General features: G+C 45.4%; 2 protein-coding genes across 2 annotated transcripts in view; both read right to left on the minus strand.

Annotated features, from left to right (window-relative positions):
• Positions 1–865: 865 nt before the first annotated feature.
• LOC147415077 (ankyrin repeat domain-containing protein 26-like) lies at positions 866–14,329 on the minus strand. Its single transcript, XM_086468521.1, has 14 exons — positions 14,295–14,329; positions 13,974–14,157; positions 12,286–13,239; positions 10,577–10,729; positions 9,526–9,585; positions 9,410–9,429; positions 9,034–9,127; positions 5,705–5,817; positions 5,150–5,285; positions 3,473–3,754; positions 3,030–3,265; positions 2,033–2,279; positions 1,536–1,591; positions 866–1,019 (listed from the first exon to the last, which is right to left on the minus strand). Exons 1-14 carry the CDS (start codon positions 14,327–14,329, stop codon positions 866–868), a joined length of 2,724 nt encoding a protein of 907 aa, XP_086324647.1.
• Positions 14,330–19,022: 4,693 nt separating this feature from the next.
• The window catches only part of LOC147415078 (uncharacterized), a 43,859-nt gene continuing 35,855 nt past the window's right edge, over positions 19,023–27,026 (minus strand). The window contains 5 exon segments of the mRNA XM_086468522.1: positions 19,023–19,249; positions 19,841–20,010; positions 21,491–21,536; positions 25,739–25,985; positions 26,736–26,971. Of these exon segments, the coding sequence (XP_086324648.1) occupies positions 19,862–20,010; positions 21,491–21,536; positions 25,739–25,985; positions 26,736–26,971 (678 nt within the window). The 3' untranslated portion in view covers positions 19,023–19,249; positions 19,841–19,861.

A 27,026-nucleotide genomic window follows, 5' to 3' on the forward strand; every position in this document is an offset into this window, starting at 1 on the left:
GAGCGGGCCGGGGAGGAGGAGCGGGACGAGGAGCGGGCCGGGGAGGAGGAGGCGGGCGGGGCCCGGCCGGGGCCCAGCGCCCGCCGCGCCACCGCCACCGCCGCCGCCGCCAGCGCCGCCAGCAGCGCCACCGCCGCCAGCTGCCGCGCCGCCATGTCCGCTCTCGGGCAGCCGCCGGCAGAATGAGCCCGAGGGCCGCCGCGTCGCCCGCGCGGGCCCGGTTGCTGCTGACCCACAGTGGCCGTCACCCGGCAGCGCGGCCGCGCCCTGTCGCGCCAGGCGGCCGGGCCGGCAGAGGGCAGCGTCGCCCTGCGGCCCGCTGGCCGCCCGGAGCGGGCGTGGGACGAGGTGCAGTCCATGCCTTGGTAGAGATTTTGTTATCCCCTTTTTTCAGTGGAGAACCCCGATCAAAAATGGATGCTTTGTCAACCTTCTCCTTCCTTTTGACATAGCACCTCCCTCACTCTGAAGTCTGAGCCTGTTTGACCTGAACTGGCTCTCAGCCAATGCGAGACAAAGGCTCTGTAGGCGGACACTCTGTAGGCGAACACTGCTTTGGAAAACATGCCACCTGCCACAAAAGACTCGAAAGGAGAAGTTGGGAGTTCCATTTGAAGGGGCGTCTGCATCATGACGTAGCAGTAGTTCATCAAGGCACTAGTTTTTAGTGGGACCACCACTAGGTCAACACAAAGGAGGGCTCTCATTACGAGGCAGCAAGCCAGGCCCTGGCAAGGTGCAAGCACTGGGTTTTGTTCACTCTAATTGTAAGGTATTGGCCTTACCAGCTGCCACTGCTGCCCAGGTTGCTAATGGTTTGAGCAGGAGAAGAATGAGAAATTTCCGTCGGAAATAAGATGGATGATCACTGTGGGCTTTTTGCATCTGACTTGGGTGACAGCGCACAAGGCTGACACTCCATGCTAACCGCTGCTCCACGCTGGATGACAAGGGTGGGCACCTGGTTACACAGCTTGTGTCTGGCCTCTGTGGCATTGGGGCATGAGGTAGAGACAATCCTGAGGAGGGGAAGGGTCACGTAGTGGAGCGAGTCTTACACGGTGTGAGAAAGTTGACAGACGTGTGCTTTCCAGGCCCCCAAGCGATGGGTCATCTGTGAGCTTGCTCAGTCAAGCAGTGCACTCCTCCAGCTATTCCCATGGGCTCGTGAAGCTAAAGAAAATTCCTTCTCCCTTCAGAGAGCTCTGCACCAGGTAGTTAAGGCAAATGCTCTAAGAGTAGAGAGAAGTCTCTGTCTATCCTCACCATCGTTTCCAAATCTCATGATACGATGTTATAACGTTCACCATTCTGTGAGGGATGTGCCACCACACTGACGGCTAATTACAGTGCATACTTTGACCAGATGTATTGCAGAGGTTGCAGCATTGCTGCAAAATTAGACAGCTGTGAAGACTTCCTGAGGACTAGTTAACTTTACCTTTTCATGTAATAACACATAGCAGGAACGACAAAAACAAATGCCTCCTACGCATAGTATATGTCCTGCACTGAAGTCTAAAGTGAGAAGTTACGTGATCCTGTTCATATCGTCCCCTTTTTGAAGCATCCCTTTGTTGGTATTAATGTACTAAAACAAGTTCCAGCAAAGAAGCTGCTAGAGGGAGGATCAGTGAAGAAGGAAAAGGTGTCTCGAACCAAAATGTCTGATGGGATTTTGCACTCATCATAAAGTCAAGCATTTTAAAGAAGTCCTAGATACGATACATTAAATTTTAATGAAGAGATTAGCTGGGAACTTCCTATGCCACAGGATGCTTGATCACATTTTCTCTTGTAAAAGAGTGTAGTTACACAGTTCATTATTTAGATGTCAGCATTTTTTGGTCTTTGAGCACTCCTGGAAATTTGTACAACCCTGAGGACCAAAAGTCTTCACCCCTACCACATGCAGTCGTGTACTGTTTTGGCATATTAGACTGTATGGTTTGGAACTATGCATGGATTTGAACTTCAGGCTAAAAAGCATAACCCTGCTTATGGATACTCTAGAGTATTTCCAAATGCTTACCTTAGCCACGTAGGCTTCAACGCTGTTTCTTGATGACAATGCATTCCCGGTAGAGCTTAGGAAGCTTCCTCCTAGATTGAGACTTCTGTTCAGTGCCAAATTGTTGCCAAGATGTCCCAGTTCAGCTGAATACAGAACTGGACTTGCAGCCGCACCTCCACTGACAACGCTGCTTGCGATTACGGATTTGCTTCTGTGGTGCTCCTGAAGGAGCTGAGCGTGCACTTCTGCTAGTCTCTCATTAGCTCTGAAACATTCAGAAGCAGAGAAAGAATTATCTTCAGTAGTAACACTGTCACAACATGAATCTCCAGGTCTTTGACTATTATTCAACTTCTGAAAGTGGAAGGGATGATGAGCATCCAAAAGAAGAACATCGCTTGACCTGAGGTTTTTTGGAGAGCCTGTTTCTAAGAAGTCACAGTACCTGCAAGGAGCAGCAAGAGTTACCCACACTTAGGACTTCTCAGCGTTAGGGCTGTTGTGGATGCAATGTGTTTACATAGCTTCTTCTGAAGGCTGTGTCACCTGCGTAAGAACTCTGGGCCACCCTCCCTTTCCCACAGAAAGCTCAAACCTCAGACACACTGCTAAAATGGAAGCCAAAAGAGATTTGGTTTGATATGTCACAGAATCAAAGACTGTTCTCTGAAGGACCTATCCTTATTCCAGCAGAACAGAACGTGAAATTTATCGTTTCTGCCACAGACAGAATAAGAGGAGGAGATTATTAGAGATGGGCAAAAAGGCTGTCTGTTAAAACACCATCAACTTAAACAACACCCTGTTAATGCCATGATCAGTGGTATTACTGCTGGAGCAGTAAAGAGAAACAAATGAGGCAGAAGGGTCTTGAGGTACTTTCCTCACAACTATGCCATTTTATGCTGACATACGTCATGCTGACCAGATGTAGAAAAGGGAGTTTAGGAGGAAAATGCATGAGTAAAAAGTAATATATTATTACAGCTGCAAAAAAGAAAAAGCATGGACTTACCTTTCCAGTTTATTTGCTAGGCAGCTCCTCGTTTTTACTTCCTCCAGGTACAGCTCTTTGTACTTTTCCACTTCTGCCTGTGCCGATTCTCTTTTAAAAACACTGTCTTGTTGCATATTTTTTATCCTGTCCAGTTCACATTTGAGGTCTCTAATTCTCTCTTTCAGCTGGTTTCCCAGCGATTCGTGATGACTGGCTCTGATTTGTTCTAACCTGTCCTGGGAGGCTGCCTGCACCTGCAGCAGATAATGCACTTCCAGTCACCGCAAAGTAAAAGAGAACTCCTCCAGCCAGTCAACTGCACGTACCTAATTTCAAGGACCTGCCTTTACTTAGCGAGGCAACTGTGCCTCCTCACCATCATCAGCAATGAAAAATAAAATACTAAAAAAATAACCAAGTGTGTAATGGAGACTACAAACACAAGTGAGAAATCCACCTACCTGCAAAAATAGATTGACTTCTTGTAGTTTTTGTCTTATTTCTTGGCCAGCTCGTTCTTCCATCTCTCTTTTATATTGTTCTATCTGGCTGCGATCCACCATGTTAGTCTCCAGATGATGTTTGAGGTTAGCCACCTCGTCTTTCAGCTGGCATTTGCTCTTCTCCAGTTTTTCCTGTTTCCCATGCATGGTGGACAACTGTTCTCGCAAATCCTGATTTTGTGCTTCTACCTGCTTGCGCTTTTTACACTCTGTCTCCAGTTGCTGGGAAAGTTCACCAACCTGTAGACAGCAAAAAAAAAGAAAAAGGAACTCAGAGGGATTTAATATTAGTAAATTCTGTGAAAATCCGTAAAGGGGTTGGCCATGGAGACTGAATTTGTTGTCTGCTGACTCAGAATTAAAACCAATAGATCCCAATGGTCAACCTCAGCTCCATCTTCCTCTTCCCCACTCCAGAAACATAGCTTTTCTATACTTACTGAACATAAAACATGATGTCCTGTCTTTTATTAAAAGAAAAAAAAATAGTGGAGGAACTAGCGTAGTAAAGACTTGAAAAGAGTCTCTAACAGAAAGTAGAAACTTTGCACTTATTTGAAACTGCCTAAATGTAATGCACTTCCCTGAGATTCGAAATAACTGTTCCAACAGAAACACAAAAACACTACCAACTTTTGGACTGAAAATGAGCTGCCGCAAAGGCAGTCGACCCATTCTGCAATACCTTCTAAAATCAAACGTAGCTCTGAAACGTGGCTGCTTTAGCAACAAATCCGAGTAACGAGCGGAGAAGCAGATAAAAGGTTACATGCTGCTAAAACAGCCAGAGCCCCCTCAAAAGCACTTCTGGAAGTCTTCTGCTGGGTCCCCATGACAAGGGAAAGACGGGCTGTGACAGCTACTAGGGAGCAATAAATTGCAGATTTTTTTTCTGCATCACCTCAACGCATCGTGCCCTGGGAAGCAACAACACTGTTTGGAAAAGCAAAACCTGAACTGCCTCCTGGTGAACTCGTGCCTAAGACAGGGCTCAAGGGGGGCTCTTGGGCAGAGCCAACTTCCTCCAGTTGTTCGAGTTACGGTCGCGTTACTTCCCTCTCTTCCAGAGAAGGAACTCATCTGTCAGACGTCGAAGATGCTGCCACAGCCTCCAGCTGCAGCCAGGCCTGTGGCGGGCCTCAGTGCTCTCAGCCCCAGCCCTCCCCCATGGGCGTGATGTCGTGGTAGGACTGCAGGCCTGCCCGGCCCCATGGACGGGCCTGGCGATCCGCATTCTTGGCTGACCCCGCTGACTGTCACCAGACCTGTTCTGCTCTTCTTGGTGAGGGCATGTGGGACTGCTCCCTGGCCCGCCAGGTCACGGACCCTGCCAGCCTTGCTGTGATGCTTGGCTCGCCCTTCCTCTACAGAACAGCTTACCCTTGATGTGCCCTTGCAGATACGGCTTTGCTCAAAACGTTTTCATCTTTACCCATGATGGTAACTACGTCGCTATTAGGTACAGTCATCTACTACCGTAACAGTAGAAGGAGCATCAAGAAAAGTCAATGAATTCCAAAATACAGCCATGAAAAAAAAAAAAATCTACATGAAAAGCAGTATAGGGAAAGAATAACACAGGTTTCAAAAGAAGAAACACCACCACCAAAAAACCCCAAACAAACCAGTGCTCACCTTTGTTCTCAATCTATCAACTTCATTGACCGTTTCAGAATACCCGTTCTTCACTTCTCCCTGCAAATTAAGCTGGGACTCTCTCTCCTCATACACTCTTAGTTTCTTCATAGCTCTGTTCAGAAGCCTCTTCATCCTGCACAGTAAATTAGTCAAGAAAACCATGAGGCAAAGGAACAACGGGCCTTTTTCACAGACTCTCATGGAAAGAGCACAGACATGGCTGGCTTTGTCTTTAATGTGCTTGATAGACCAGGATTTACTGAGAAAAACCAGCACTCCCGTGCCACAAATCCCTCGGGGGGTGCAACTTTCACCTCAAAAGAGGAATAAGAGGCAGACTTCCCTTCCAGGAAAACCGGAGGGCAATTTGCATTTGCAGTTCTTTTGGCAGCTCTTGGAAACTACAGGCACGTGTACAGAAGCATCTTGCAAGAGCTAACAGGGGGCTTGAATTCACTCACAAACAGTTACGTACACCTATTTTTACACCAAAGTTCAGGCAAGCTTGACTTCTACTTAGGGATACCTGTGCACCATGCTAAACAGCCCTACCTCTTACAGTCGTTCTGCAGTTCGATGTTTCTTTTCATTTCTTGGTCCAGATGCAGTTCCACTGTGCATTTCAACTCTTCCAGCTTCTTCACTTTCTTTCTTTCACTCTCACACTTTCAAAATAGAAAAGACACATGACACCCCCCATAGGAACAGTTTCTACGTGCAGTATGTGCATCTGGTGTTCTCCACAGAGCAGCTGCAGCACATCTCTGTCTGTTTGCCAAGTTCCACAGAACAGCAAGGGACAGAATTCCTGGCAGATTTCCCATCAAACAGGCCAGTACCTAACAACAGATGCCCCCACTAAAGCAAAGGCCACCCTCTTCTAATGCTTCAAGGCAAAAAGGTGGAAAAGAGGCTGGACAACACTTTCAGCAGTTCCTCAGCTCATAGCAGAGGTTACGTAGGTACACACAGCATGGGAAAGCCCAAGTCCATTTAAAGCTTTCGTGGGATCTTCAACGACCAGCAGGCAGGGGCTTGTGGGGGAATTTGATCTTTTGGAATTCTTTAATGGTTTACTCCCCTCTGCCATTACCTCCATCTCTTCTTTGTGGGTACGTACTTATTCACATGTTGTTACTCCTCTGGGTGTTTTCTCGGCCAAACCAGAGCAGAGCTGGCAGCAAGGAAAGAACTGGTGAACTGCAGCATTGCTCCATGTGCTCAACTGATAGCAAACCACACTGGGAGCCCCGCCCAACAGAACCACTCCAGAACTTACACAAAGAGACCCAGCTAGCTTTTACTCGCTTCCTGGATGACCCCCAAAGGACAAGGTACTCAGCGCCTGAACGGCAGGGGTAACAGAAAAAGCCGAGGACGCAAGAACTCCACAAAAAGGTGGACACGGTTCTCCTGGGTATTGGTTCGGTGTCTGGAGAATGTTGTGGGCTCACCCGTTCCAAGAGTTCAGCCATTTCCTTGTCAAGCTGAGCAACACGCTCTTGCAGGTAAGATCTTGACTTCAACTGCTCTTCCCACGTGCTGTGTGAGTCCTTTGGTGTCAGAGCCAGCACATTCTGCTTTTGCATCTGTGAAAGCAACAGTGGCAAAAGAAAAAATTGAGGTGACCAGAAAGACAACGCTGCAAGTGACAGCAGTAACTGAAATGGAAACAGGCCTAAGCTCTCCTCACCCATGCAAGATCTAGGGTTAAGGTTAAGGCGGAGTGTAAAACACACCTTGGGAAACACAACCAAGAAGAGCAACTGAAGCTGCTGGAAAGAAAGAACACTCTACAGTGCCAAGGTGAGGTTACAGCTTTGGGGGCTAAGACGACATGCACACGCACACACAAAATCACCCTGCAACTTTCTTCCAAAGGTGCTCCGGCGTTCCTAATGATATGTACTGCATAATAAAAATCACTTCTCTAGCACCCACCGCAGAAACTGCCCTCCCCTCACTGCTTCTGTACCAGCTCTACATCTCCTGAGAGCAAGAAAATGTTTTCAAATTGGCAATGCTATTTATGTTTCTATCCAAAGGGACAAAGGTTTGCCTAATAGATGCACTTGAGTGGAACAGAACTTGCTGATTCAGTTCAAGTATAAAGAATGCAAGACGACTCGCCGCTTTTAGTGGCATTCTGTAAAAAAAAGAAGAAGAAAAAAAAAAAGGACGTCTACTGATCTACAGAAAGTTGTCGCCCTTACAGAGTAGATGAAACGCTGGGTCTTACAATGGAAGCCAACATGGTGTCAAGGGCAAACTGTGACAAAACTGCAAAGGTAACATGGATCTCCCAAGTCCAGTCTCCTCTCTCAGCTTTCAATCACAGACCTCCCTGCTGCCCTCAACATCCATCCTCTCCACCATCTGCCGTGGGTTAACCCTAGTAGGCAGCGGAGCACCACAGAGCCAGTTGCTCACTCCCCGCAGTGGGATGGGTGAGAGAATTCTTCTGACAAATCGCGCTGATGAACACGAGTATCTTTCACACCACACCACAGATAAAAAACACAGCAGTGGGGAAAGAGGAAATTTACAGCCTTTTTCCTTGAAGGGGGCCTTGCCCTAAAATCAGAAGGGTATGTGTCAGCTGAACTGTGCCTACACAGTCCACCTGAGCTTTTCATCAATTACCTGCACACGAAAAATTCAATGTCTAGGACAGTCATTCACAGAAGCCATTTGTATACCTGCTGCTGGTGGTTTTCCTCTGCAGCTGCCCGTCTTGTCCCTAAGCCAGTTATCAAGTCTTCCAGGCGGTTATGAACCTACAGAAGCATAAAAAGAAGCAAGAAGACACTCTCTGACTTTCCAGACTGACGTTTACACCTCATTACCAAAAATAAATATTACATACGCCTCGTCACCTCTATTCCTATAGTATTTACACCCAGCACCAATGATCAAAACGGCCTCAGTTTGATACCACTGTGAAATTGTTAGCAATCACCACCTCTGCTGTTTACTTCAGGGAGAGAGAACACCACAGGGGATACAAAGAATCTTCAATGAATACAGGCAGGAGTAGCTTTTCCCATCCGCAGTACATTTGAAAACCATGCCTTTTTAAGCACAGGAAAAGGACCAGCATCATGACTGCCTTCCCTCTTCTCTTGTCAAGATCAGCACATCAAAAAGTTCAACTTTCACATGTAGTTATTTTCACAATCTCTTTAGCACTAATTAAAAAACTACAGTGGTACAAGAACCCTAGTTCACCGGTTTCAATACAAAAATACTTTGCTTCATACAGGCCACAGATGAAAGCACCTTATCTGAGCTAAAATTAACCACTGGGTAGGGGCAGTGTGAAATTCCAAGGCTCGCACTGAGTTCTGGAAGTGCTATCACAGGCGCTTCTCTTCACTGGTTCATAAAAGCACACACACACCAAGTGGCCAAAGGAAAAGCAATCCTGCACAGCAGCAGCTCTGGGGACTATCACTTTTGTTCCAGGTCTGATGATGCCAGCCAGGGCTCCACCACACAGTGCTTGGCATCAATAACCCCTGTGCAATTTCCATGAGTTAACTCGGATGAATATCTTTAATGATACACATTGCAACAAGTGTCTGAAGCAGCACCTGATGTCACAACTGGTCTAAAGCAGCCAATAGTTACACCAGCGTATCAGAGTCAAATGCTCACCTTCTAGAGCATTAAGTAGGACTTGCTAAAGTAGCATGGGAAAACTCTCAACACCAGAAAGCTGGGGAATGGACCACGCTGCTTTCCGAGCAGCCTCTATTCAGCAGAACAAAGGAACTGAGCTCCCCTAGGCTCTCCAGGAACACCTCGTCTTAACATTTCCCCATAGGTACAGGCAACTAGGCTCAGGAGCTCACAAAAAGGGAAGTTTATGAGCAGCTTACTGAGGCAGAGGCTTGCAGGTCTCTCTGAAGGGCTTCGATCCTACTGCTTTGTTGCTGGACTGTAGCTTCCAGTCTGGCGTTTTCAATGTCAAGGCTTAAAAAGAAATACAGCTCTTATTACCACCAGAGCATCAATTCTGAAAGAACAGCGTGAAATAACACGATCTAAATTTAGGAGGTATGGTGGTATTAGGTCAACGGTTGGACTTGATGACTTCAGAGGTCTATTCCAACCTCATGATTCTATCATTCTAAACCAAAAGCATCTTTCAAAACCGTGTATCAACCTGCTGCGATGCAACAAGGCTATCCTGTTGTTTCCACACAATCCCAGAAAGTGACATAGAGACTTTGCTTCACTGTGTTACTCTCTTACCGTTGCACATGTTCTTCCAGCTGTTTAATAGTAGTATTATTCGCAGAAGACACCGACAGGAGGTCCTGCAGTTTCTGGGAAGAAGCTCTTTCTTCTCTTTCCTTATTAGCCAAGGCAGTCTCCAAGTCCCGAACATAATGCTCAGACTGAAGACGCTGCTCTTCCAACTCCTGCAGCTGTAAAATCACAGTAAGAATCCACATCAGTCAGGTGAGCTTTTCTATAGAGGAGTCAACTGCTGCTGAAGCATTCTAGCACCGCAAATATCTGCACATACCCACTACCCAAAGAACTAATCATTTCAAGGACATTCCAACCCCACTTCTACTAGCAAACGAACCCAAACTATGTACTTCATCATCTTTTATACTGGCCTCTCCCATCCCTCTGCTGATTTCCTACAGGACACTTCTAAGCAGTGACACTGCCCCTCCTAGCCTTCTGGTGACTCGTCACACGCTTTTCTACCCACTTATTTTCTCCTCCATGAAAACATGAACGAAAAAAGTTCATCCTTGTCCTAAAATCACTTCACAGCTCCCTCATAATGGGATTAAAGATGATGCTATTTCAGATCGCAGAGGCCCCTGACCTCAGTATTTGTAAGGACGCTGCAAAAGGCGGTTCCCGCCTCAGAAAAGAGCTTACAGTGCACTTGCAAGATGGCTGCTTAAGGATGCCAGACAATAGCAGGGCCAAAGAAGAGGGGGAAAAAAAGGGGTGGGGTGGGTGTGTATATATATATATATATATATATATATATGCATACACAGAGTACGTTACAGAAGCACTCAGAATGGACAACGTGGTACTTGGGGGAGTGGGAGGGACGTGGAGGCAGCATAAAAAAGCTCAAATGCAGCAGTCCAGTATTTCTACTGTTCTTCAGAAATCAGAGAACCTACTTGGCCAAACCAAATGACATAAACTACAGAAACATCCATTTAATTTGCAAAGCACCTTCGGAAATACAAACCTTTGTCCAAGTAAGGACATAGTGTCCTCACATCAAGGACATGGACACCAAGTTTCTAAAACAGTGAGATTCACTCACCCATCATTAAATCTATCCTGGTGAGGTTTTTTCCGACGATTTTACGAAAACATTCACTCCTACTTTCAACAGCCACGCTTAGATTTCTTTCTACAGTTACAAACATTATGTACCTTAGTTTTAACCTTTTCCAATTCCTTTTGCAAGCGCAGCTTTTCTTCCTCCAGGTCACTGCGGTAGCGCGTGGTAACTTTAAGCGAGGCTTCTGACACAGATTGCTTTTGAAGAGCATTGGCAAGCTCCTGCTGCAGCTGTCTGACCATGCCCTAATGAAACCGTTAAATGCACATGAAAAAAAGCTGTAAGAACAAGAACGATGCCTTTACTTTAACCTACTTGGTTATACAATTAGCCTTGTCATTGGATTGAACTCAAAGGTATGAAATTTTGCCTGCCACCAGCAGACATCTGCACAGACAATGACTTCCACTTTCTCAGCTGAGCAGCTCCAAACTATCAACAGCTCTTCATGAAGACTTTTGTTTCCTAATAAATCAAAAAGGCTCAAGTATTATTCTTTTCAGAACAATACACAAGCACACACCGCAGTCATGTATTTTTTTCTACCCAAACCCAAAGCAATCTGTTGCGATGTAAGAGCCATAGTTTGACTGCAGCTATTGGCAAGTGAAGAATAAGGTGCTTATCTGACACATGCAGGTATTTACCTCACTCAAAGAGTCTGGATTTGCTACGAAGGAGGAAATGTAATTTTAAATCACTATTCAAATCAAATCATCAAGGGAGACAAACCTTCTACCCGTGTCTAAATACTTATTTGCCAGAAAGTAAAGGAAGAGCAGAGAAAACGCATAAGGCAACTCTTAAATCATTGCTCTACCTGGAACTGGTAGAGAACTTGATCATTAGAGAAGACCCTACCTAATCCTAGGAACTTACATAATAATGCATTCTCCCATTACCTATAGCTTTTTCAACTGCTACCTATTCCTCACTACCCCCGCCTTTATTCTCTTCCTCCCTTTTTCTTGACAGAAGCCATCTACCTACAGAAATGGGAGCAACATTGGTTCATGCATGTTTGAGCAACAAAAAATTTTGCCGGTGTTCTGCATAAGAGCATGGTTCATACTGATGTGTGGCGTGAATCTGCAGAAAGAGAGTTTAACTGATTTCCGCATTAGCCTTCAGTCCTGCTAATTAGTCTTTCACAGAGCCACAAAGAAAGAACACATTTAAATATGGCTACACATGATAAAATAGAGAACAGAAAGCTTAGGTCAGTGTCTGAAATGAACTTCACGAGGAACAGGCAGGCGCCGTAGACCCCCAAAACACATACATAAATTAACACCTGCACACTACTAATACCCTTCGATTTTGATAGTAATTTATGGAGAAGCCATGTTTTTTTCTCCGTAGGAGCTTAAAAAGCATCCCCCAACACTTCACTTGCCTGCATCTTCGTTTCTCAGCCCTTGCATATTGGATGGTTCTTCCTTTTATACCACTCTTATTTGTGTCATCAGTGCAATACATACGTAAAACCCATGAAATACAAAAACCATTCTAAAGGGCATAAAGTGGACTAAGGAAAAGAGATGAAAGAAGCTCTACAGAAGAATCACCATTCTTGATCAAAGCTTAGACTTGGATATCTTTTCCCTGTTCTTTGCTCAGGTGTGAGCAGTAGCACCCTTTTTGCCAAAACCTTCCACAAAGCCAAGAGAAACACAACAAACCAGAACAAATCAGCATTCCTTGGTTCCACGCATATAACCTATACCTAGTATGTTTCGAACACAAAATAATTTCCAGAACAGAAAGAACAATTTAAAGGCTTTCAAAGTGGATACGCTACCTCTCTTTCTACTTTGTCCATCTCAGATTTAAAGACTTGTTCTCTCAAAGCAGTACACTTGGCATTTAATTCCTTGTTTCTCTCTTCCACTAGGCAAACTTGCTTTTCAGTATCAGCTCTGAGTTTGTTGAACATATCATTAAACCGGTCCTGCACATCGCGCACTGCTTTCTCTTTGATGATCCCCTGGTTCTGCACATCTTCCAGTTGCTGACGAAGCAAAAGGTTTTCGCTCTGGAGCTGGGCCAATCGCTCCTGCATGGATTCCTGCTTTAGTACAAATTTGCTCACTTGATCTTTCTCAAGTTGTCGAGCGTGATCTCGTTGCTTTGCCTGAGCCTGGGCTTGACTTAATTCCTTTTGTGTCATTTCTAAGAGCAATGTTTTTTCCCTGAGTGTTTGTTTTAACTGGAGAAGCTCGTTTTCTAGACTATTAGCTTTGCTTTCAGCTTTACTCAGCTGCTGAGACAAGCTCTTGTTGGTTTCTTGCACATCAGAGAGGTCGTGATGGAGCTTGTCTTGCAAGCGAAGCCGTTCATCACGTTCTCTCTGAAACATTCGTTCAACGTCAGTTTTCGATGACTGGTGACGTTCAAGTTCTTGCACAGCAATGTTCAGGCTGGAACGAAATGATTCCATTTCTGTCTCTAGTCTGTCTTTGCTTTCTTTCGTCTCCTCAAGTTTGGAAGCCAGCACCGCAGATTCCGTCTTTAGTAAGTTCAGCTGTCCGTCGTACTGAAAAACTGTTTGTGTTAAGGCTTCCTCTTTCAGTTTAAGTTCCTTTTTGAGATCTTCATTTTTTTCTTTCAAGGCCTCATTTTCCTCTAAATATTCTCCTTCTTCCTCCTGGTGCCTAAGTCTTACTTGATCAAGTTCTAGCCTTAGCATAGCAATCTCATCTTGTAGTAACTGGGTTTTGTGCAACAGGTCCTTTTCTCTCTCATTGTCGGATTCCTGAATGACAGGGAACAGGAATAAATAGCCAGTTGGGAAATGAATCTACAAAACCACTTCAGCATCAAACAGCGTTTTAACATTTCTCACACTGAAGCGTGGCTTCAAAGAGGAGAGTGAAATTTCAGGTAATACATAAGCTACTGTATGAACCCGTGCACGTGTACAATGTAGACACACAGCGCAAGTGTAACATACCCTTACAGAGCAAACGAACATCCCACAGACACAACGCCTTTTTTTTTTTTTTTAAGCCAGCAACCAAATAATGAAACTACTTAAAATATCTCAAGTATAAAGCTTTGAAAATAACAGTGTTTTATCATATGTGGATGCTTTAAAACATTCCCTTGGAGGTTAATTTAGCCCTGTTACAACTCTGGTAAGAAACAGGGCTAAAAAAGGGTATTTTCCTTCTTGTGCCATCTTTCATCTTCTATCAGTTGTCAAGTATCTTCTTAACACGGATCCTTTCTCTAAGCTGTACAACTTCATCATCCCTGGAATGCAGTAGCCTTGGCATGATCTGGCAAAGAAAAAAACCCACCTGACCACCAAAAACCCCAGACCACTGGTGAACCAACTGTTCTCAACTATCCTCAAAATTTGGCAATAGTTATCCAATGCTTCTTCCATGAACAAAGTACCTCCTTCTTTAGGCATACTGGAATACGATGCCATTGAAAAGAATCAGCCAATAAGAATACAAGCCTTTAACTCATTATTTAATATACCTGGGTTTTGAGCTTTCTCAGTGTTAACAACTCCATCTCGGAAACCCTTGAGGGTAACTCAAGTTGCTGTTTCTCCTCTATGTCTTTACAATACGCATCTTCTTTCCTTCTTAGTTTTTCTCTTGCTTTCTCATACAGCATTTCCACTCTGAGACTCTTTTCCTCTTCTCGTTTCACAGTAGATCTAGGATTTAACAGAATATTTGAGAAAATAAAGCACTGCTATAAAAATTAGATATTCCACATTATGAACTTGCAAGGACAAACCACAGAAATGTTCATAAATGTTTTCAGAGTTCATATTTTTACTGTAATTTTTACCCTTTATAGAATTCTAACTTCATTCCATTAACCATGGTATCAGTCGCACAAGACAGGGAAATAAGCCGCTGAGTGATTGATGATTTATTTGTAGGTACGTTTACACAGGTAAATGCACAGTAGTCTGCACACTTCTATAATTCTTAGCATTCAGCACTGTCCCGCATGACATCCTTGACTCTCAACTGGAGAGACATGGATTTGATGGATTGAGCACTCGGTGGATCAGGAATTGCCTAGATGGTCACACTGGGAGAGTCACGGTCAGTGGCCCAGTGTCCAAGTGGAGACCAGTGACAAGTGGCATGCCTCAGGGGTGGGTATTGGGACCGGTTCTGTTTAACATCTTTGTCGGCAACACCGACAGTGGGATTGAGTGCGCCCTCAGCAACTTTGCCAACGACACCAAGCTGTGTGGTGCGGTTGACACGCTGGAGAGAAGGGGTGCCATCCACAGGGACTGGGACAGGCTGGAGAGGTGGGCCCGATCTTTATTGTGAGAGTGGTGAGACACTGGAACAGGTTGCCCAGAGAAGTCTGTCTTTTTGTTTTCTTTGCAATTTTGGCATTCAGGGCAAATTTACTACATTGAACAGAAAGAAAAGAAAAAACACCACAAAAAACCCCACCAATTGAGTAGCTTTACATAAATATTTCTGTGAAACAGACATGCTTTATATATGTGATGTCCAAAACCGACTGAGATTAAAAATATGTATTACAAAACACAGACTTGACTCGAAAGATCCTGGAAGATGGCCAAGTATTTAAAAAAACTTTCCCCTAGGAATCAGGGGAGGATGTGGAATCGGAGGTGGATTCTGGTAAGCTGGAACACATCTAATACCCCCATTAGAGGAATTCTTTAGAGCAGAGACTCTCCTGAAGGACAGACAGGAAAAAGTCTCCTGCTTTGAGGGACAGGAAAATATCTGTGGCTTCCTCAAGCTTTTGAGATTGGTTTTGAGATTTCCCCTTTTCCTGACAAAGAGGATCTGAACTTAATGGAAACACCAACTGCATGGTGATCACTAAAATCACCTAGAAAAGGGAGGAAGCAAAGTGAACTGCAAGTTCTTTTCTGGATGGCCATTTCCTACAAAAATACCTGGGTTTCTCCGGTCTTCAAGTCTGTTTTTGAAGAAGTGTATTTCCTGGGTATGGACAAGGAAATCCACAGGGATTTGGTTTCCCTCTTCTTTCCCCCCCCCCTCCCCCCTTCTTTTTTAAAGCAGGCAATAAATTTGAACCTCCATTATAAGCTTAGTTTTTTCTAAAAAAACCTATTTCTCTTAAATGTTTGAGAAGCAGTGGACTACTCAGGATGGTTTTCAGCACTGGGGAAACTACTCCAACTACTACAATATTAGAAAACCTAAAAGAGATTTACATAGTACTACAAACAAGAATTTGAGATTATTTCCTTAGCTTACCCTTTCATCGGCAATTGAATCAATTTTGATCTCTCCTCAGACGAAAAGCTCCTTTTGTCTTTTTCTGCTAGAGAGTTTTCGGTCTCCATTTTCAAGCAGACATCCTCCCTCCCAGTAGGCTTTTGTTTCACTTGCTGATTAGTAACGTTGCCTGACGGTCTATTTAGTTTATCAAGATCTTCCTGTTTTGCTACCGCCTGCGTTTTGAAACATCTTTGTTCACTTTTTTCCTTCTCGACCTACAAAAAGAAAGTTAAGCGCCACACATTTCTCAGTATTCCTAGAAAAGAGAAACATCATATCGAAGATCAAATCATTCAGAGTTGACCTCTGAAATCACGTCATGAAAAAAATGAGGGAATTCATATAGAGAAGCATTTCCACCAAATCGCACTACCACATGTGAAGTCATTGGAAGAACTTTGAAACCCCTCGTGATTAAAAAAGATAACAAAAACATAGCCTTTAGAAAGAAAACAACAGTGCATCTTAAAACATCAACAACAAAAAACCCAAAGAGTTCCAGATTGTCCGGACAGAGTTAGAAGGACTGTCCAATGCCAGCTGTAAAAGCACAGGAAGAAGCAAGTGGAACTGTGCTGCGCTACTGCTTCCTTAAGGGGAGGGGTGGGGAGGGGAGGGGAGGGGGGCGGGGGGAAGATCCCAAACCCACAAGCAGGGATGGTTTCACAGCAAGCGGGAATTCTAGTGAAGGGCAATGAAGACACACCATGCAGAAATCACAGCAAATGAACAGATTAGTCAAGACCCTGTGCAGAAGCCATTCTCATTCTTTGATTCAGAATCAGAACTGAAACCCCACTTTGTTAATTTGGTCGTCTCTCCTTTCGCATCACCCCATGCCCTTTGCTTAGTGATCCTGTCCATCAGTGCCCCACAGCACTGCTGTTTACTCTCTTCCTCTGTATGCAGTCTTCATTTAAAGCCTTGCTTGAGGTCTGCCCTCCCGTTGGCAAAAATAGCTTTGCCCTGCTTAGTGGCTGGTACCTCATCTCTCTCGAGGAGACGCTGGTCTGCAAACAGGGTGCCATGGCCACAGGACCCAAAACCCTGTTGCCAGCAGCAGTTCTGCAGCCAGTTCTTGACTTGTCCTCAGCAGCAGAATTGAGGAGAACACCACGTGGGTCCTCGTGCCCTTGACTACTGCTCCCAGAGCCGGAGCAGCTCTTGCCTCACCTGCTCCTGGTGTTTCCCTCAGCGCATGGTGACTACAGGGTAACGGCCCGCTCTGCCGCCGCATGGGGAGCGGGGGAGGGCCCTGTTACAGTCCAGAAGAGGTAAACTCTTACCGGGGCTGCTGATTTGAATACCCGCCGAGAGATTAAGGCACAAACGAGGCGATATATTGTCAACAAAACTACAAAGGTTTATTTAGAGAGACAGAGAGAGAGAGAGAGAGAGAGAGAGAAAGAGAAAGGAAGAGCATGCCGCAATAGTCCAGTCCAGTCCAGGCAGGCAGGCAGGTAGGTAGTAAGACAGTAAGCCAGTCAGTAAGCAAGTAAGCTAGTAAGTTCCTGAGAGGCTACCAAGGGTCCCTTTGGTACCATAGTCCCAGGCCAATCCGATGGTGATGTGCTGCGGTCAAGCGGCGAGATGTGATCCACCAGCGGCATGGCATGCTGCTTTCATGCGCCGATCACGAGCTGGCAGTCTGTGCAACCCTCATTACACAGCTTGCAAGCTGTAGTGCATAAGCCGAAGAAATTCATGCCTTTAGCTGTTAGCGCATAGTGACAAACAAATATTTCCAAGAAGCCGTGTTGTCTAGCCCAAAGTCCTAACAACGTCCGTCCCAGAGGCAGCGGACAAAACAGGTCTTCTTCTACGAGGCTGCTTCTGGCCTTCAGAGAGTGCGCTGTCGCTATGGCGACTTGAGTCTCTACTTCCTCTCCAAAACCACCAAGGTACAGAGTTTGAGACAAACATAAAGTTCAGTGGTCCCAATTCTTACAGGCCCGCGGAGGCAAGGGGCATTAGCGGGGTGGTGGGTACCAAGGGGTGGCGGCGGACGCGCCCTTAAGGCCAGTTCCCGGCCTGCCCCCGCAGCGCTTGTCAGTGGCGTCGAAGGGTGAGCGATGTCGCCTTCCCACCTCAGGCGCCAGGCTGCGGCGACGGGTCCGGGCAGGAGGCGCCCGGATGCGCGGCGGGGCGGCGACAGGCCTGGCGTGTGCCGGGGGGTCAGCGGGGCCGTGCGGCTGCCGAGCGCCCGCTCCTGGTTTTTCCCTCGGTGCATGGCCAGGGTGCCAGGACGAGGCGCAGGTGGGGTCAGAGCCCAGCTGGGGCAGGCAGGGCCCGCGGGAGCTCTCAGTCGATGCCCACGGAGCGCTCCAAGCCTGCTGTGCTGGCACTCCATGAGGCTTCCCCAGCTCCTCTGTCTTGCCCTTCTTGGAGACGGGATGGATGTTTCCTGTTTTCCAGGCCGCAGGAGCCCCCTCCGACTGCCATGGCCTCTCTGAGATCATCAAGAGTGTCCCCACAGTGACACTGCAGATGGACTTTCAAGTGAAGGAATGGAATGGACTTCACTTTGCCCCTCACCCCATTGTAACTGCTGTCAACTCCTGATACGCCAGAGGCCAACGCTGAAGTTCCGTTCTGCTGCTCCACCAGCCAGGAACTGTTCCCTCTCACTGACAACTGGCAGCACAGAGCAGGTTAGGAACCAACTGGAAAACAGGTCACGTCCGAGTCTGCCAGCACAAAGTAAGGGCCAAGACGTTCTGCGCCTGCTTTCTCTGTGGAGAGACGCTACAAAGTACCAGAAGCTGAACTTCTTCTTGACCGCGCTCTGGTGCAGGCCAGAGAAATTTCTTGCCCCCTTTTGCCTTTGCTGGCTAGAGATTGGTCAGCTTCCCATGGGATCAAAACCTGTGGGATCTGCCAGCATTTCAGGGCTACCAGAAGCTCACCCACTACCTTCCGCCTAGACCACAGGAAGGGTCTGGGACGTGATGAGTAGCAATACCTCAACTCTAGTCCTCAGTCTTAACATCATTGTGCTTCACGCCTCCCCAGAGGACAAGGCCACAGAGGCTTGCTGGCCATTTGCCCAGCCTCCAGGGCAGACTGAAGCTGCAGCCGGGAAGAGAGCTGAAGTGAGCAGAGAAGAGCTCTGGAGAGTTATATGGGCAGGGAAGGGGGTGGAAAGCAAAGTCAAGAAGGGGAACAATACAACGAAGAGATGTACTAGATTACGAAGTTTATTAAAAATCAAGTCGAAACGGAGTATCTGGAATTCAATGGTGTATTAGCTTCACAAAAATATATTCATAGAAAAAGGAACAGTGTCACAGCCGCATTCATTGCTTTCCTCACCGCCTGTTAACTCAAGTGCCTGAACGAGGGGGTAAAACCCCTACATTCTGTCCAGTCTTCCTTCATCTCAGTACAACCATTCTTACTTTTCCAGAATTGGGACTTTGTTCTGTATCTTCTGATCGCTAGTGACTTTTGCAGACAGGGGACGACAAGTGTGGATCTTCAATAACAACAGGTAACTCTCTGAAATAAGTAAAACCACTTGTTTTATTGACGCAATGTCCCACAACACTGGCTACCATCTGGGCTACAGCCACCATATCATCAGCTGCTAGCTGCAACAAAAAGATTGGCTATCCGATCACACCAGTTTTGGAAAGTACTGAGGAGACTGAGACGTGATCTGTTGACATTCCTTTTTTCCCCATAGGAAGTGCTTGATGTGCACCACACGTGTTGATGTAGGAAGTGCGAATGTCTAAAGCTGCAGCAACTTTTAATGCAGAAATCAACACGAATACCATGAGAGGCAATGGGCACAAACTGAAACACAGGAGTTCCACCTGAACATCAGGAAACACTTTTTTGTTGTGAGGGTGACGGAGCACGAGCACAGGTTGCCCATGGAGGCTGTGGAGTCTCCAACCTTGGAGATACTCAAAAGCCAACATGATCCGGGGCAACTGGCTCTAGCTGGTCCTCCTTGAGCAGGGGGGCTGGACGAGAGGACCTCCAGCGGTCCCTCCCAACCTCACCCATTCCGTGGTTCTGCCATACAAAACAAACATACCAACCCCCCACGTAACAACTGTCTTGGCACTACTATGCACTCACCGTAATTTTAAAGCATTTTGTTCAAATCATGTAATTTTTATTGAGAACATCACGGTACTCCTGTCTTGCCCTGAGAAGGGGATCCTGGTCAACATGGAAATTTTTTGAAGAACCATCAGCAGATACCATGGGAGAAGCTCCAGCAGATCCAGTTTCAAGTTCAGCAGTGGCTAGGGAGAAGAGAGACAAGATTCCTGATGTGACTTTTATGGTAGACAGGGTCAAATAAGTCACTGTAAAAACATGGGTAACTGGAGAGAAAGAGATTTAAAATCTTCCAAGGGAACGTATCGATGGAAGGGCCTGGCACAAAGGAAGAAACACATTTTCCCCACGTTTGCTTCTCAGTCAACAGTATTGCTAAAGCTAGTGACAGAAATTCCAGAGGCTACGCACTGAACATCTTCAGGGAAGCCACAAATGGCTCCTGCTTACACCAGAGCTAAATTTATCCCCCTGCAGACCTCGTCATCCTCAAGTATCTGTTTTCCTTAAATGTTCAAACCCGTGGTTTATTGGAACCAGTGATGACTGGAACACTACTCCTCAAAACCAGCTTCTGCATTCGCTGTGACAAACGTTACAAGAATCTGCCTGCGAAACCCCTTTGCACTGCAGTCAGGCCAGGACAAGTCTCCCAGCCTGGCCCTTTCTCCGAGGGGCGTCTTTGTAACTCGCCCTGGCAAAACCCGCTTCCCCCGCAAGAGAACACCTACCCAGCGAAAGCAAACCCACCTTCGCCACCTTTCTCCAGCCACCTTTTTCAGACAAGGTCCCCAAACCAAACATACTCTATGACTCCCAGCAGATGGGCAATTACGTTTCAGAATGCCCACGGGCACAACGCAATGGCTTTGTGTCCATTCAGACACACGGAAAGAGCTACGCAGCTGCAGCTGAACACTCCCGATACGATTAAAAGCGTACGGGAACAGAAAGGAAATGCTCTCAGGGGCTACCTGCTTTGAAATAGCAGCAGCCATGGCAAAGCGGTGACTCTGGAGGAACGGTTATCATGAAATAGGTGGAATTCCTCTTTGGACACCTGGCCTCCTATCAGAGAGCATATTTGATAGGCATATTCACCTCATGTTTGCCTAAACACTGCTGATTGATCTTTTCCTGAAGAAAGCATATCTTTTGTCACTGATTATATTCGCCTTGCTTATTCAAAAAAGGCTGCAAGGTGTAAGCTACAAATACAAGCAACGAATAGGAGACATAGCAAAAATCAAGAACTAACAGCAGAGAGTGTGTGTATGGTATGGTTCAGTGCTGAATGCAATCGATGTACGTGGAAGGAGAAGTGATGGCTGAAGGCTACAGAAATCTTATCTCACGGCTTCTTTTATGTTTGATGTTTGTGCTTGAGGAGTAATTCTAGTGAAAGGTGACTTCACCTGAAGCCAGGTGTATTTGTGGGGGGGAAATGGGTTAATTTTCTTTGCACTTGGGTGTTTTTTCAGGCAACTGCGTAACGTTCTACACAATACTTTGGTAAGCAGGAAGTTTTCACATTCAAGTCTAAACTGGAAAGCCAGCAGAAACCCCCCTGTGCTTAGCACAGAAAGAAATTCAAGCCATTATTTTCAAGAGCTAGGAACAGTCATCTTTTTCCTTAAGCACACTCCTCACATAGTGGCACGTTACCCTGTTCAAGTTCTTTCGTGATTTTTTCATCCAGTTCCCTCCGAACCTAGAATTATACAGAAAATACACAGTTAAGATATTAAGTTACATTTTTGTAATATTAAACTTCTAAAACGGTCTTAAAACCCACACGTAACGTAATAAAAACTAAAAAAGTCATCCCAAATGAAGACATCTTGGTTTGGGGTTTGATCTTTGATGAAGAGAAACTCTTGGTCAGCCAGGCTGTAATGTTCTCATTGCTGAGCAGCATCAGCTATAGCAGAAAATGATCTGTAACTCACCAGCTGGATTATAAGTGGGCATTTAAAAAATACTCAGGAAGAAAGCCCAGGGGAGTTATTACAGTGAAGGTATGGCTAAAGTCTACCATCAAGTACACGAGCAGAACGTCAGCTCAAGGCTGAGATACGCATAAATGCCATGCACAGGGACAAATTCAGTTGAGGCTGGCTTCTGCAACTTCCTAAAAGAAGAGGTGCAACAGCAGCTGCCGCAGGACTGACACACACCATTGTAGAGAAAAAAAGCATGTGCCAATATTCTTCTTTTCTCCACCTTGAGATGGAAAATCGAAAGAGCTCCTACAGATCATGCCAAGATTTTTCTTTTTTGTTATCGCAAATACCATGACACACACACATAAAAATATAAAAATCACACACCATTTTTTCTCACAAACTTTGTACTGAGACAGGTTAGCCACAGCTACAGCTTCTACACAGCCAGTGCTGCGGGTTTTATTATGTAACCGAAATCAGCTTGGATCCCTAGAAAAGAGCACTTACTCCTTTCTTCCCTAGGGGGTGGTTATTGCCACCAATTAAGAAATTCTCACTCATGAGTCTGACTTGAAAGTCTTCGTAAGAAGACATCAGATCTTTTGAAGAGGCATAGTCCAAGCACTATATGCTGCTGTTTACATTTGACGACATTTGTGACTCCTACATTTTTTCCATCAAGTCTGTGACACAGAGAAGTGAATTTCAAAATAGATGCCACACAGCTTCCAGGCCTATGATGGCCATGAAGATGCTGAAGGCCTTGGACCACGCGAGCTAGGTGGAGAGGCTGAGAGCGCTGCAACTGTTTCTTTACTGGAGTAGAAAAAGCTCGGGGGGACCTTATCTATGTGAATAAATACTTGGTGGGGGCTGTAAAGAAGACGGAGCCAGACTCTTCTCAGTGGCGCCAAGTAAAAGCACAAGAGGAATGGGCACAAACCAAAATAAAGGAAATTTCATTTTAACATTAGGATTTTTTTAACTTTTTTTTTTTTTTTTTTTTTTTAAATTGTAGACATGGTCAAGCACTGGAACAAGTTGCCCAGAAAAGGTTGTGGAGTGTCCATCCCTGAAGATATACAAAAACTGGCTGGACATAACCCTGAGCAACCGGCTATGACTGACCCTGCTTTGAGCAGGGGTGGTGTTGGACTAGATGATCTTCACAGGCCCCTTCCACTCTCACCCATTCTGTGATTCTCTGGTTTTAGTACTGAATCCCTGGGGGAATAAGTGTTTATCCTATGAAATGAGCAGGCTCACCAAGCAACACAGCAACAAACAAGGGAACTGAAACACTGTGCAATGTACTCAACAGGCCATAGAGAGCAAGAGCCTCAGGAAGGGAAGCCCTCTGCGTGCCCTCACAAGACGAGCAGTAACAGGCAGTAACTCCAAGGGCCAAAGAAGTCGGGCCGTAAAGCAGCAAGTGGAGAGAAAGGCCCTTTCCCCAGGACTACAGGGACAGCTGCAACCAAATTCACCAGCTCCTCCAGGAGAACCACCACCCAATCGTGGCGGTATTTCGTTGGAATAGTCTGTGCCTTCTGCTTGGATGGAGGGAAAGCAGGCATGCTGAGATTGCCAGCTTTTTCTTAAGAGAACCTCGTAGAAATGGTTCAAAATGGGTAAGTTCCCTGAGGATTTAGCAACAGTTTCACTCACCCTCATTCAAGAAAGAAACCTTTGAATTTAATACTCTACTAGAATTAGAAGCTAATCCTGAGAAGACAAACTGTGTGTAGCAAGAGGGAATTATCCTCAGCTCCTCTGTTAACAACAAACTAAGAGTCTCTGTAGGTTGTAAACAAAATGAGAGAGAACTTTAGGGGACTAAGTTCTACAGATAGAACTGCACTAGGAAGGAGAAATACGGGTATATAAGAAAGCCCTCAAACTAAAAAAGAAAACCCAATATCTGACATCAATACTTGGAGACTGGGGAAGTGTCATACATAATGGTTCTTCAGTTTCCTTGAGAGTCTGTGCAAGGCTGATGGGTATTTTTTGGTTCTGTTTCTTTGAACCCTCAAAGTGAAGCCTCACAAAACAGTACCCAAACCTAAAAGCATTCCCCAGCATCACAATCCATCACGAAATGTAAGACACATGCTCTGAAAAGAAACTTTGAGTGCGGCTGAAGTCAGGACGCTGAGTGAGAACAGTATCACTGTTCTTGGATCTCATGCACGCTTTTCTTGGAATCAGCGCCGATGTTTTTCACACGCAGATTTGGGAACCATTTTTCACAAAACGTGGAAGCAGCCTCTATAATGACTTGAACTAGATATACCTCTGCATATATTAGCAACTGGATAAAAACAACGGGCTATGAAATAGCCTTTTAAAATATTTCCTTTCTGTAACATACGTAAGGGAAGCCAGTAAACCAGGAAAGGTATCTTGATATTGACAAAACTTTGAGATGCCCAGAGGGTTCCAATTCTGGAAAATTAAAATGGAAAGGACTACCTGAAGAATGTTGCTGTAAATCAGCTAAGAAGCACCGAGTACTCCCGCTTTCTTTCCCTTCACTGTGGTTCTTTTTCACGTTTCTTCTTCAAAATGGCACAACTGTTAACCCTTTTGTTTTAAACTCGGGCAGCTTTTTTCCTAGAAGTGGGTTGGTTTCCTCCTTTGCCTTTTTCTTCTTTTAACATCTTACTCCCATCTCTCTGTTCTTTCTTTTCCTCTCTTGTTGCCTGCTCCCTGCCCTTTCTGTGCCCTTGTCCCGGCCCTCTCCTTATTTCACTTTTGCAGTGGGTCCCTGAATTTTGCCTCTTTTCTACTGCTTGCCTGCAGAAGAGCCCCTGCAGATGGTACAGTACTAATTGCCTCCCGAGTTCTTTCTGTAAGGTCCACCCCTCTGACCTGAAAAAGCACATTCACAGGGACACAGAAAAGTTCATCTCTGTCACTGCTGCTGCTACGCGTCACCTACACTGCTTTGTCCCTTTTGGTTTTGTTGGTTTGGTTTTCTCTTAAACCAGGTGCAGTACGTAGACACGTGGTTTACATGGGATCTTTCCAATGTGGGGGGGACCACTGAACTGAGACGGACTTGCGAGTAAGCAAATACATCTCACCTTCTCGCATTCAACAACAGAATACACGAGGGATGAGAATGCTGACTGAACAGAGAAGCGTGTCCACGCCGCAGTCCTATGCTAGGTGGGAATTTGATTACAGCTATTGACATCTGGTTTCCAAATCTTATGATATAATGTTAAAACGTTCACCATTCTGTGAGGGATGTGCCACCACGCTGACGGCTAATTACAGTGCATACTTTGACCAGATGTATTGCAGAGGTTGCAGCATTGCTGCAAAATTAGACAGCTGTGAAGACTTCCTGAGGACTAGTTAACTTTACCTTTTCATGTAATAACACACAGCAGGAACGACAAAAACAAATGCCTCCTACGCATAGTATATGGCCTGCACTGAAGTCTAAAGTGAGAAGTTACGTGATCCTGTTCATATCGTCCCGTTTTTGAAGCATCCCTTTGTTGGTATTAATGTACTAAAACAAGTTCCAGCGAAGAAGCTGCTAGAGGGAGGATCAGTGAAGAAGGAAAAGGTGTCTCGAACCAAAATGTCTGATGGCATTTTGCACTCATCATAAAGTCAAGCATTTTAAAGAAGTCCTAGATACGATACATTAAATTTTAATGAAGAGATTAGCTGGGAACTTCCTATGCCACAGGATGCTTGATCACAGTTTCTCTTGTAAAAGAGCGTAATTACACAGTTCATTATTTAGACGTCAGCATTTTTTGGTCTTTGAGCACTCCTGGAAATTTGTACAACCCTGAGGACCAAAAGTCTTCACCCCTACCACATGCAGTTGTGTACTCTTTTGGCATATTAGACTGTATGGTTTGGAACTATGCATGGATTTGAACTTCAGGCTAAAAAGCATAACCCTGCTTATGGATACTCTAGAGTATTTCCAAATGCTTACCTTAGCCACGTAGGCTTCAACGCTGTTTCTTGATGACAATGCATTCCCGGTAGAGCTTAGGAAGCTTCCTCCTAGATTGAGACTTCTGTTCAGCGCCAAATTGTTGCCAAGATGTCCCAGTTCAGCTGAATACAGAACTGGACTTGCAGCCGCACCTCCACTGACGACGCTGCTTGCGATTACGGATTTGCTTCTGTGGTGCTCCTGAAGGAGCTGAGCGTGCACTTCTGCTAGTCTCTCATTAGCTCTGAAACATTCAGAAGCAGAGAAAGAATTATCTTCAGTAGTAACGCTGTCACAACATGAATCTCCAGGTCTTTGACTATTATTCAACTTCTGAAAGTGGAAGGGATGATGAGCATCCAAAAGAAGAACATCGCTTGACCTGAGGTTTTTTGGAGAGCCTGTTTCTAAGAAGTCACAGTACCTGCAAGGAGCAGCAAGAGTTACCCACACTTAGGACTTCTCAGCGTTAGGGCTGTTGTGGATGCAATGTGTTTACATAGCTTCTTCTGAAGGCTGTGTCACCTGCGTAAGAACTCTGGGCCACCCTCCCTTTCCCACAGAAAGCTCAAACCTCAGACACACTGCTAAAATGGAAGCCAAAAGAGATTTATTTTTTTATGTCACAGAATCAAAGACTGTTCTCTGAAGGACCTATCCTTATTCCAGCAGAACAGAACGTGAAATTTATCGTTTCTGCCACAGACAGAATAAGAGGAGGAGATTATTAGAGATGGGCAAAAAGGCTGTCTGTTAAAACACCATCAACTTAAACAACACCCTGTTAATGCCATGATCAGTGGTATTACTGCTGGAGCAGTAAAGAGAAACAAATGAGGCAGAAGGGTCTTGAGGTACTTTCCTCACAACTATGCCATTTTATGCTGACATACGTCATGCTGACCAGATGTAGAAAAGGGAGTTTAGGAGGAAAATGCATGAGTAAAAAGTAATATATTATTACAGCTGCAAAAAAGAAAAAGCATGGACTTACCTTTCCAGTTTATTTGCTAGGCAGCTCCTCGTTTTTACTTCCTCCAGGTACAGCTCTTTGTACTTTTCCACTTCTGCCTGTGCCGATTCTCTTTTAAAAATACCGTCTTGTTGCGTATTTTTTATCCTGTCCAGTTCACATTCGAGGTCTCTAATTCTCTCTTTCAGCTGGTTTCCCAGCGATTCGTGATGACTGGCTCTGATTTGTTCTAACCTGTCCTGGGAGGCTGCCTGCACCTGCAGCAGATAATGCACTTCCAGTCACCGCAAAGAAACAGAGAACTCCTCCAGC

The sequence above is a fragment of the Leptosomus discolor genome, chromosome 7 (genome assembly GCF_034619465.1).
Source record: "Leptosomus discolor isolate bLepDis1 chromosome 7, bLepDis1.hap2, whole genome shotgun sequence".
Taxonomy (NCBI): domain Eukaryota; kingdom Metazoa; phylum Chordata; class Aves; order Leptosomiformes; family Leptosomidae; genus Leptosomus; species Leptosomus discolor.

Coding starts and splice junctions, on each gene's coding strand:
- LOC147415077 (XM_086468521.1), bottom strand. CDS start 14,329: ATGGTTAATGGAATGAAGTTAGAATTCTATAAAGG. Junction 13,240..13,973: donor TGAGAAAGCTCAAAACCCAG/GTATATTAAATA, acceptor CCTGTCATTCAG/GAATCCGACAATGAGAGAGA. Junction 3,266..3,472: donor AAGTCAATCTATTTTTGCAG/GTAGGTGGATTT, acceptor TATCTGCTGCAG/GTGCAGGCAGCCTCCCAGGA.